The following is a 12,899-nucleotide window of genomic DNA, read 5'->3' on the forward strand; positions in this document are numbered from 1 at the left end:
AAATAAGGTTTTCAGACATTTAGGAAGAACCCTTCAATATGTATTTCCAATATGCAGAGAGGGTGGTTAGAGTGCTTACAACCTCTAGAGATAGGGTGACATGTGTTTGCAGTTTGGCGTCCTGTTACCCAGCATCGAAATTGCTGGAGTCACCAAGTTTCTCCTTAGCATTACAAGCCTAAAAGTAAACAATGTGTCTGATTTGAGAAACATCCTCTTACAGCCCAGATGTTATTTGAGGGGGGAAAAAATAAGCTGTTAAAACAATGGTGCTGACACTGAACGTGGCATTTGGATGTATGTGGAATTCCATTTCCCGGTGCCTTGCTTTGTGAGAGTTCCAACTTAAACAACTGCCCCGTGAGATTTCAGGGCTGGGGGGGAGTGGGGGGAGACTAACAACTCCAAATCCTAGAGACTGTTTACAGTACATAGCTCTCAGTTCCTAGGGATACGGCAGCTTCTGAGTTCCTACCCACAACCTTGCTTACAGACCGCTCAGAGATGAGTTACTGCCCACTGGTGAGGTGACAGAGAGAGAATTTAAACAGAAGATTTCAAATTAAACACAGCTGGGGCTTCCCGAACATCTGTGCAGCGACTTCCTCCCGAGTTGGTTTCGTAGAACATATATTTTATAAAGGGTAACAGGAACCAGAGGGTTTTTTTATTTTAATTCAAAGTTAAAGCCATAATTATCTTATGATTGAAGTTACGCCTTAAATCACTATTTTGAAGATGCCAGTTTGTAAGCTTTGGTGCCACTTCTTAAACTTGTCTGGTAAGAATCAGGTACCTGGGGTGTGCATTAAAAATACAAATTCCCTGCTCCATGTCAAACTTACTGGTCAAAATCTCCAGTTGAATAAAAAAGAAAAACATTAGCTGGGTATGGCAGTGTAGTAGTTCCAGCTACTGGGGAGGCTGATGTAGGAGGATGGTTTCAGCCCAGGAGTTCTGGGCTGCAGCGAGCTGTGATTGCACCACTGCGACAAAGTGGGCGCAGCCTGGGCGACAGCGAGAACGAGACTGTCTCTTAAAAAACAAACAAAAAAAATCTCCAGCCAATCTGTCAGGAATCAGTATTTAACAAGGACTCTTGTGTGACTGAAGCACACAAGCAAGCTTGCAAACACTGGGTTTGTGCTATGCATAATCTGCAATATACTCTGAATAGGATATAAGCATTTTATAAACCAACTATTCTCGATTTTGGAATAATCTGGGAAGTTTTTTTTAAAACGAATGATGTCTGGGTCCCACCAAGACTCTGATTAAATTGGTGTGGGGTGCAACTTGGACACAAGGAGTTTTTTAATTATTATGGGCACATAATAATTGTATATCTTTACAGGGTACATGTGATGTTTTGATACGGGCAAACAATGTGAATTAATCAAATCAGGGTAATTGGGGTATCCATCACCTCAGGCATTTAACATTTCTTTGTGTTAGGAACATTCCAATTCCACTGTTTTAGTTATTTTAAAAGACACTGGGATTTTTTAAAGCTTCCAAGTGATTCTAATGTGCAGCCAAGGTTGAGAGTCATCGTTATAATGTTAACCAAACAACTGACTTGATAAATTACTCTGCCTGAAATAGTTGCTATCAAACTTACTAACATCCTTGGAAAAATACTGAAAGGATGCTTTCCTTTTGTTTCCAGTTAGTAATTTTCTAGAAGGACATTAGCAGTTCTTAAAATTAAGATTTAAAAAAATATATTTAAATAACCAGGGAGGGAGGGGACCATTATCACCCAGAATATATTTTTAAAACCATAAAACTCAGTAAGAAAAATATAAATAACACAATGGAAAAACGAGCAACAGAATCAGCAATAGGCATTTTACAGAAAAACCCCAATGACCTATATATAAACAAGTGACAAGATGCATAATTTATTAGTAATCAGGGAACTACAAGTTAAAATCATAATAAGATTTTATTACCTCCTAGATTGTAAAAATCAAAATAGAAACCCTGCTCATACCAAACAGTGGTAGGATGTTGAAGAGCACAGACTCTCACATGCCTACTGCCACTATGAGTGTATGTTGGCACAGCTACTACAGAAAATAACTTAGCATCATCTGCAAAGCTAAAGAGGCTCAGAGCCTACAACCAGGCAATTCCATTCTTGAGGTATGTGCTTTTATCTCAAGAAATGCTTTCCATGGGCATGCACAGACACGCCCAACAGTGTGCACAGCACCATCGTTCATAATAAATAAAAAGAAAAGAACCAGATGCCCATCAATAGCTGGCATAATTTATGCATCAGAAGACTATTTTATACTCAATGCAATCCCTATCAAAATTCCCAGGAGGCTTTGTTTTGTTTTGTTTTTGGTAAAACTTGAAAGCTGATCCTAAGATTCACACAGAAATGCAATGGACCCAGAATAGCCAAACAATTTTTAAGAGGAACAAAGTTAAAAGACTTATACTACTCAGTTGCGAAACTTAACTACAATACTATGATAATCAAGACAGTGTGGAACTGGCATAAGGACTGACTTATAGATCAATGAACTAACACTGGCAGTCCAGAAATAAACTCTTACACATTTATGGTCACCTGATGTTTGACAAAAGGGCCAAGATAATTTAATGGGGGAAAAGATAGTCTTTTCAACAAATGCCGCTGGGACAACTGTATACCCACATGTAAAAAAGATAAACTTAGACCCTTACCTCATACACAAAAATTAATTCAAAGTGGACCACAGACCTAAATGTGACCGCTAAAATGATAAAACTTCTAGAAGAAAACACAGGAGAAAATCTTCATGACCTTGTGTTAGGCAAAGAGTTCTTCGATACAACTCCAAAAGCACAAGCTAAAATGAGAAAAACTAATAAATGAGATCTAGTTAACATTTAAAACTTCTCCAAGTCAAAAGACACCATTACAAAAATGAAAAGACAAGCCACAGACTAGAAGATTATACACTTAATAAAGAATTAGTATCAAGACTATCTAAAGAATTTGGGCAACCATGACTTATGCCTGTAGTCTCAGCATTCTGGGAGGCTGAGGTGGGAGGATCTCTGAGGCCAGGAGTTTGTCTGAGACCAGCCTGAGCAACGTAGTGAGATGAGACTCTGTCTCTACAAAAAGAAAGAAAAAAATTATCCAGGTGTGGTGATGCGTGCCTGTAGGCCCAGCTATTCAGGAAGCTGAAGAAGAACCCAGGAATCTGAGGTTCCAACGAGCTAAGATCATGCTTATGACCCAGCAAGTCCATTCCTAGAAACTTACCCAAGAGGAATGAAAACATAAGTCCACACAAACACTTGTATGCAAATGCTCACAGCAGCATTATTCATAAGAGCCAGAGAGCAGAAACAGCCCAAACATCATTCAACTTGTTAAAAGATAAACAAAAGGTGGTTATCCATACAAAAGAATATTCACCAATAAAAAGGAACAAAGTACTTATACATACTAAAACATGGATAAACCTCAAAAACATTATGCTAAAGAAACAAATAATCTGATTTAAAAATGGACAAATGAGGCTGGGCACACTGGCTCGTGCCTATAATCCTAGCACTTTGGGAGGCCGAGGTGGGAGGACTGCTTGAGGTCGGGAATTTGAGAATAGCAAGAGCAAGACCCGATCTCTACAAAAAATAAAAAATTAGCCGAGTGTGGCAACACGTTCCTGTAGTCCCAGCTATTTAGGAGGCTAAAGCAGAAAGATCACCTGAGCCCAGGAGTTTGAGTTTGCAGTGAGCTATGAGGATGCCAGTGTACCCTAGCCCAGGCAACAGAATGAGACCCTGTCAAGAGGGGAAGAGAAAAGAAAAAAATGGGCTAATGAGCTGAAGAGATTTCTCAAAAGAAGATTATACAAACGGTTAATGAGTGTATGAAAAAATGCTCAACATCACTAAGCACCAGGGAAATGTAAATAAAACCACAATGGGAACGCCGTTATCAAAAAGACAAAAACCAGGCTCGGCACAGTGGTCCACACCTGTGCTCCCATCTACTTGAGAGACTGAGGCAGAAGTACGATTGAGCCCAGGAGTTTGAGGCTATAATGAATGCACTATGATTAAGTCTATAAATAACCACTGCACTCCAAATTGAGCAACATAGTGAGACCCCATCTCTAAAAGAAAAATGAAAGAAAGAATAACAAATGCTGGCAAAGATGCAGAGAAAAGGGAACTCATACGTGTTGGTAGGACTGTAAATTAGGGCAACATTCATGGAAAATAATATGGAAGTTTCTCAAAAGAACTAAAAATAGAACTATAATGTGATCCAGCAATCCTATTGCTGGGTATTATCCAAAGGAAAAGTAATCAGTATATCAGAGAGCTATCTGCACCCCCATATTTACTGCACTATTCACAATAGCTAAAATACAGAGTCAAGCTAAATGTCCATCGGCAGATGGAGAAAGAAAACATGGTATATATATATACAGTGGAATATTATTCAGCCATAAAAATGAATGAAAGCTTGTTTGGGGCAGCAATATGAGGAGCCTGGATGACATCATGTTAAATGAATTAAGTCAGGCACAGAAAGATAAATGCCACAGGTTCTCACTCATATGTGGGGAGCTAAAAAAAAAAAAAAAGCTGAGCTCACAGAAGTAGAGAGAATATTGGTTACTAGAGGCTGTGCAGGGGAGGGAAAGACAGGGAGAAGTCAGTTAACCAGTACAAAATTACAGCTTGACAGAAGGAATAAGTTCTAGTGTTGCATATAGCATTATAGGGTGATTATAGCTAACAATAATTTATGGTGTATTTTCAAATAGCTAGAAGAGAGGATTTTGAATGTTCCCAAGACAAATAATAAATGCTTAAGGTGACAGATATGCTAGCTAGCCTGATTTGTTCGTTATACATCGTACACATGAACTGAAATATCACTCTGTGCCCCATAAACACATGGAATTATTACACATTGATTTTTTTTAATAAAAAACACACTATGCCAAGTGTAAGAAGCCAAATGAAAAGATGACATACTAAATGACCCCCCCATACATAAAACATCCAGGAAAGGCAGATTTACAGAGTCAGAAAGGAGACCAGTGGGTTTTCTGGAGCTGGGTGGGACAGCCAGGGTTTGATTGCAAACAGGCTGGAGAGAATTTTGAGGAGTTATGAAAACGTTCTAAAACTGGATTGTGTGATAGTTGCACAACGCTATAAATTTACTAAAAATCACTGGTTTATACTTATAAGGGGTGGACTTAATGATATGTAAAATGTACCTCAGTAAAGCAGCCACTACCATCTCCCACCAAAAAAAAAAAAAAACTTTACTGTAGAGAAAATAAGGTGAACTGTGTTCATTTCTCCAAACTCTGTGCTTTGACCTATGTTTTCTGGATAAAGAAGGTAGTCTTTAACATATTGTAGGTTCGTTACTATTAACCAGATGTGGAGTTAATTAAACACTCTTGTGATTATTTTGTTTGGGAAGACAAGAATCAAATCTCCTCCAGATGTAAGACACTCAGAAGTCCCAGTTCTATATACTACAATAATTTATGGAGAAATGCTGCCAGTGAAAATATTTTCAAGAAGCACGTGTTAGTTCAGATAGCTTCTCACTTGAGCCACTCAGCAAGCAGCCCTCGTCATGCGCTTCCAGGAAGAGAGGACCATTCTTCAGGAGTATTTACTTTGCAAACTAACAAAAGCGACTGAAGAGAAATGGGCTTGAGTTTGCCTCATATCAGGAAACACCAAAAAAAAAAAATCACCCCTGCCATATAAGAAGTCATCTCAAAAGACTTCAAATGTCCAAGGTAAAGACTCCTGGACCCTCCTATCTCTCAAAAGACAGGTGAGAAAACAAATGTCACATTATCATGACACTGAATGAGAATGAGATCCGTCCTTTTAAACTAAAATGACTGTTCAGAAATCCTTTGTTAACTCTGTTCTGAAAATGATAACACATGACTTATTCCCTTTATAGTGTACTTCTGAGCCTATTTTTCCAAGATAGGAAGATCTCCAGCACCAAGAAATAGAATAAGCTGTTTTCTGTACAGGACTTGCTCTTGTGATCAAAGAGTTGTCACTGGATCAACAAATTCATCAACAAAGAAGATTCAATGAATGTACCTCTCCTAACACTGTAAACTTCTTTTCCTTGCCACATAATTATGCAGAATGTCTTAAAAATGCGTTTATCATCTCATCGTAGTATTCCTGCCCCCCTTCACCCCCCTCAAAATGCATTTATCAGGAACATGTGCCATTAATCCCAAAGATACCAAGCCAATTTGGTCAAGGGAACCCAACAGATACTTACTCAATATTTAGTGTGTACAAATCATAAATGTGCCAAGGGTTGTACCATAGCCAATGTATTACACAACCCAGGGGGTATGATTAATTCTGTAATCCAGAGTGAAGAGTGCTTCTTGGAATTATGCAGTATACAACCTGTGCAGCTGTATATATGTGGTCCTGGGATTGGCCATCTCATAAAAACAGAGATTCAAAATTATGGCATTTTCAGAGGAAGTATGTGAAAATGAGAGAGATGAAAGAAAAAATGACGGTAAGACCTGGAAGGCAGGCCTCTGAAAACCCTAATTATCCATTAAGAAGTTTTATATAAGAAGTTCTGGGACAAAAACCAAAAAGATCACTAGACCTGACCTGGATGACTATTTTTAGAGCCTTCACTTTCTGGTCCGAGGCCCAAGCATCCTTCAGCGACTGGTTGAGCTCTTCTATGCGGTTCACATAATCCTGCTGAGTCAAATTCAACAGCTCCTTCTGGGAACCCTGTGGGAAGAGGGTTGAAAGTGAACACGCAGTAGGAAAAACACTGTTCTACCACCACCCTCATGAAGAATACTGGGTATCAGCTGAGATTTAGTCCTCACCAGGTTCTTTGAGATTTCTGACAAAGGTGGGCAGAGTGCAATGGTTAAGAGACCAGCTTTGGAGGCAAGTCAGACCTAAGCCACCTCCCAGCTCAGCCACTTACTAGCTATTTGATTCTCAGCTTGCTGCTTTCTTCCCTGCACTTTATCTGCGAATCACGGTAACAGGACTTACCTCATTCAACCGCTATTAGCCCTACTGTGTGCCGGGCATGGTACTAGATGCTTGAGATGCGAAGACATTTCTTCTCAAGATTCCCAAGAAAGACATTATGGTTGACCCTTGAATGACACAGGTTCGAACTGTGTGGGTCCACTTAGATGCAATTTTCTTCTGCCTCTGCCACCTCTGAGACAGCAAGACCAACCCCTCCTCTCCCTCAGCCTCCCCAATGTGACGACGATGAGGATGAAGATCGTTATGATGAACCACTTCCACTTAATCAACTATAAATGTTTTCTCTTCCTTATGGTATTCTTAGTAACATTTTCTTTTCTCTAGCTTTATTGTATGAACACAGTATATTATACGTAACATACAAAATATGTGTTAATCAACTGTTTATGTTATCAGTAAGGCAGGCTATTAGTAGTTATGCTTTGGAGGAGACAAAAGTTATACTTGAATTTTTGGCTGTGCCAGGGTTTGACACCCTTAACCCTCACATTGTTCAAGAGTCAAGTATATTTCTGCATGGATGGAGCTGAAGGTACCAAGGACAAGATGGACATTAATACAAACTGAGATGAACACTTGTGAGGAAACACAATTCTACGAGGCCACATATCATAGTTCTTTGAATCTGAGGTGCCCATTGAAAAAAGCAAAACTGTTTCACGCGCCACTAAGGAAGTTCAATATGCTGATCACGGATGGACACGCACCAATGGAGGGACACGTTCCAATTTCAGAGATATTCACGAGTGAAGGAAAAGGTTCATCTTAGAACGGAAGAAATATGGTAACAAAGAAATGGACCGTAGACTCGGGTGTGGGAGGTGGAGTCAGGAATGGCTTCCGAGAGGAAGTGACACTCGGAACAAACTCTCAGTGGAGCACAGGTGTTAACTAGGCGTAGTGGGGTGGCAATTAAGCCAGGGAGAGGATTTGAGACAGAGAAAAGACGACAGCAAAAACCCGTGTCAGAAGAGAGCAAGATTAACACGTGGATGAAATGACAACAGGCCCGGGCACACAGCAAGTGTTCCATAACCCTCCGCTATCGCTAAGAGGCTACTCACACAGCTCACAGCAGTGAGAGTCATGCCCACACATGATGAGACCAGGGACCAAAACCTTTTTATATGCACATTTCCTGGAATTCAATGTGACGAACTCTTAATAAAGAAATAAAAGCAGGCGGGGCACGATGGCTCACACATGTAAACCCAGCACTTTGGGAGGCCGAAGTGGGAGGATTATTTAAGGCCAGAAGTTCAAGACCAGCCTGGGCAACACAGTGAGACCTCGTCTCTGCAAACAGTAAAAAAAAAAAAAGTTAGCTGGGTGTGGTGGCACACTTATGTAGTCCCAGATACTTGGGAGGATGAGGCAGGAGGATCACTTCAGCCCAGGAGGTAGAGGTTGCAGTGAGCTGTGATCAAGCCATTCCCCTCTAGAGTGGGCAACAAAGCAAGACCCTGTCTCAAAAAAAAAAAAAAAAAAAAAAGAAAAAGGAAAGAAAAGTAGAAGGTTCAGGTGATTTAGACTGATCCCAACTGGTCACTTAAACTGTGAGGTAGAGACTTTCCTGCCCCTCTACAGTTTGGGCAAATGGGCCATGAGCAGAGTGGCACATGTCCCTTCTAGGTGAAGGCAGTAAAATATTATCCGCTCTTCAGCCCCTGCTGTGACAAACTTGGAAGCCAAACACTGAGATGGCAGCATTGTGAGATGGTGCTGTGTCTGTCACCTGCACTGGATATGTGACGTGAGCAAGAAATAAATCTTTGTTTTATTAAACCACAGAGACTGGGGGGGGTGGGGTTGTTTGTTACTACAGCAGAACCTAGCCTTACCCTTACTAACATATGTTAGCCTGGGAACCAGGGGACAGCCAGCTGCTGCTACACACAAGGAGAGGCAAGGAAACCAGTCTGCAGGGAAAAAAATGCACAACCAGATAATGAATTAGCAACAAGCAGCTACACAGAACCAAGAGAGACAGAGAGGACAGCTATCCTGTTTCTAGGAGGCTCTTCAGTTCCCAGTTCCAGGCCACTGTGCCCTTGGGTCCAGAGTAGTTCCCTCGTCTGCTTCCAATACAGCTCCCATGTTCAACTCAAGCCAGCTCCAGTAACTTTCAGATACAGACTAAAGATCTTTGATTAAAGCCCTAGCAATTTCCTTACTGCCAGCCAAGCTGGCTGATAACATGCAGACTGAGGTTCTCACACACTCATTCAAAACCTGTCATTTCTGAATTGGAAAATAAAAATTGGACTATTAGACACTGCTGAGCACACAACAGCTCTGACCTCAGAGCTGGGAGAACACTGCGCCAGGGGGCAAGGGCAGGACAGGGCAATAGCAACAGCCCTTTGTGGTTTCCAAAGCACATTCAATCTGCACAACCGTTCTTTATCCCTGTTTTATAGATGGAGAAATAGACACAGGAAAGGGGAATGCCCACGGCTACTCTGTGAGTGAGCTGTCTAACTGTGACTTCTAGACTCAGGACAGTGATGGTCGGACCACGTGCTGGGTGCCATTCTAAGCACTTCATACACATTATCTCATTTCATCCCTGTAACAACCCTATGGGTAGGTACTGTGTATCAACCTCACTGTACGGGTAAGTAAACTGAGGCATAGAGCAATTAAAAACCTTGTCTAAAATCACAGAATTATTCCATGCCAGAGCTGAGATTCAAACCCAGGCAGTCTGGCTCCACAGTTTACCTCTGACCCACCATGCCATGCTGCCTCTCCAAATGACAATCCAGAAGACAAAAACTAACCTGTCTCCAGGGGCCAGGCTAGCACTGTTTATAAGTGAATGAGGACAGGGAGGCCCGCAGTCACCTGGACAATGCACGCTCTGGTCAAATGCAAGAATGTGGGTCCCCAGCTATCATGTGGAATTTTTCAAGAGAAGCCAGAAATCCACATTTGTCTATTAAATTACTGATATTTAAGAGTTGGCAAATGATTCACATTATCTCAAAGTACATGCAGGCCAGTTAAAAGATTCCTGTGGACCATAACCAGCCAGCAAGGGGCATGTGTAGCCAATGTTGCAAAGTAAGATCTTTATAAAATATTACACAAGGCTGATTCCCAGGAAGGTGACTCCAGTTGGTTTTCATCGTTAGATGCTGTCCCCAGACGACCCCGCTTTGCTCAGGCATTGCAGGAGAAAAGCAGCCTTCAGAAAAGCAGCCCAAGTCAGGCTTCCACGAGCGCAGCCAACTGCGCAGCTGGCGTCTTTCCCTGGATCAAGTCATCGCCTCGGGAGGACGGAGCACGATGTGCTGCTCAAGAATTAATCGAAGAGCAGCCACCAGGATTGATCTCACTTGGCAGAAGGAAGGAAAAAGCACCCCCCCACTCCCTGTGCTCCACGAGTGACGTGCTCACCTCCTCAAAGTCGTCCAGCTCCTCCAGCCGGGTCCGAACCTTCTCTGACATCGCGGATGTGGCAGTCCCGGCTCTGCCTGAACGGAATGGGTTTGTGTTACACAGGTGGCTTTTCCAATACCCCTGATGGAAGGCATCTTCCACTCTACACCTCATCGTGAACAAAGACGCCAGGAAACAATTTCATTACAGAAAACTGAGATGCTGAAAGCAACTTCCTCATGTGGCCAAAATTCCAAAAGAAACATTTTCCCCTTAGAAGCTGCCCCTGGGAACACAGCGCGCCAGCCTCAAAAAGGTTAACGGCTACGTTGGAGATTTACAAACGTTGCTCTGTGCTGTTTGTTTACTGTTAAAGAAAAGCGGTCCAGATACGGATGCCAAAAACCCGTCATTTAATTGTTTTCCAAGAACAAAAGGCCCTCTCGGGCTCCTACTCAGTGTAGGATTGTTGTGCCCTTACGTCGACACAACCACCATCTCACTGTGCGCCCAGAGGTGGAAACACCAGGGCTTCGACACCCTCCCTCCAGCAAACAGGACGAGCTGCGCCTCCTCCCAGCACGTGTCAGCACACACGTCACCATCAGCAGGGACCGGTGGAGAGGGATGAAGACAAGGACTCCAGGCCACAGGCTGGACACAGGGCAAGGCGATCCATCCAGCCAGCTCCTGCCCTCTACAGCCACCGACCTCAGAATCCTTTCCCCAGGTTAAGGGGGCTTCTGCTCTAGTTCTGAGGTCATGTGGCTCACGTCATCCCCATACTCCTTCCTATCAAAGCCACTCTGAAGAAACTGAAGTTTATTCTTCATTGGCACTGATTTCTCAGCTCTGGTGCTGACTCACATTTAAGTCTGTGGTCAACTGAGAGGACGGTGCAATTATTTAATTACCAGCATGCACTCCAGTGATGAAGTCTCCAAATAATTTACCTTTCTTTACATTGCTCCTAACTTTTCCCTTCATTTTGAAATATATATATGGAAAGTACATACATGAACATTTTAGTAAATAATCATAAAACTTTTGTAACTACCACACAGGCCATATATTGTCTTGCTGCCTTCATCCACCATAACTTTGTTCATAACCTTTACCCATGCTGTTGTATATAGCTGTACCTCACTCGTTGTCATTGCTCTTTGGTATTTTCCATTGTGTGAACATGACACAACTTATTTCTTCATGCAACTGTGAATGGGAGTCTGGGTTGTTTCCCACTTGGGGCTACTACAAACAATGCAGCTATGATCACGTCTGTGCATGCCTCCAGGTTCATGCATGCGTGAATTTCTGCAGGGCAGTGCTTCTCAGTCTTTTACAGGAACGACTTAAGGATGTGTTCAAATGCGTATTCTTATTCAGTAGGTCTGGGAGCAGGGCTGCATTTCTCACGAGCTCCCAGGGAAGTTGATGCTGCTGGTCCTTGGGCCACACTTTAAGAAGCATGGATCTAGGGAAGGGCTGGAAAGTTCTTTCCTATAAAGGGCCTCATATAAATATTTTAGCTTTCATGAGTCATGAAGTCTCTGTGGTGACTGCTCAACTCGACTGCTTCAGCACAAAAGCAGGCAGAGATAATATGTAAACAAATTGTTCCAATAAAACTTTATTTACAAAAATAGGCAGTGGACCAGACTTGGCCTATATAGGATGGAGTTTACCAACCCCTGATCGAGGGCATACCCTTGTTGTGGAACTGCTGGATTAGAGGGTTGACCCATTGTCTTAATGCCTTTGAGCGGCTATAACAAAATACCATAAACCGGTTGGCTTACAAACAACAGAAATTTATTTCTCACAGTTCTGCAGGCTGGGGAGTCCAAGATCAAGATGCCAGCAGATTTTGTGTCTGGTGAGTGCCTGCTTTCTGGTTCATAAATGGTGTCTTCTTGCTGGGTCCCCACATGGCATAAGAGGTGAGGGAGATCCCTTGGGCCTCTTTGATGAAGGCACTAATCCCATTCATGAGGGCACCACCCTTATGACCCAATCGCCTCCAAAAAGAGCCCATCTCCTAATATCATCACCTTGGGGGTTAGGATTTCAGCATATGAATTCTGCAGGGACACAAACATTCAGGCCATAGCACTCACCTTCAGACTTCATGAATAAAGCAAAATGTTCTACAAAGCTATCTTGCCATTTTACATTTCCACCAGCAGTGTATGACAGTTTGTACTCTTCTACATTCTCACCAACACTTGGTGCTATGGTCTGGACATGGTTGGTTTGTCCCCACCAAGTCTCATGTTGAAATTTGATCCCCAGTGTTGGAGGCGGAGCCTGGCAGGAGGTATGTGAGTCATGGGGATGGATCCCTCATAAATGGTTGGTGCCTTTCTCACAGCAATGAGTTCTCATTCTTATTTTGAGAACTGGCTGTTGAAAAGAGCCTGGCACCTTCCCCTTCTCTCCTGCTTTCTCTTTCA

The 12,899-nt window shown here is 42.4% G+C and overlaps 1 protein-coding gene across 1 annotated transcript in view; it reads right to left on the reverse strand.

The window, feature by feature from the left end:
* VPS35L (VPS35 endosomal protein sorting factor like) overlaps positions 1-12,899 on the reverse strand; it is a 108,508-nt gene that overhangs the window by 85,535 nt on the left and 10,074 nt on the right. The window contains exons 6-7 of the mRNA XM_075995131.1: positions 10,465-10,541; positions 6,655-6,783 (exon numbers count right to left, since the gene is read on the reverse strand). Of these exons, the coding sequence (XP_075851246.1) occupies positions 6,655-6,783; positions 10,465-10,541 (206 nt within the window). The remainder of the gene's footprint in view (positions 1-6,654; positions 6,784-10,464; positions 10,542-12,899) is intronic.

The sequence above is a fragment of the Microcebus murinus genome, chromosome 19 (assembly GCF_040939455.1).
Source record: "Microcebus murinus isolate Inina chromosome 19, M.murinus_Inina_mat1.0, whole genome shotgun sequence".
NCBI classification, from domain to species: Eukaryota; Metazoa; Chordata; class Mammalia; order Primates; family Cheirogaleidae; genus Microcebus; species Microcebus murinus.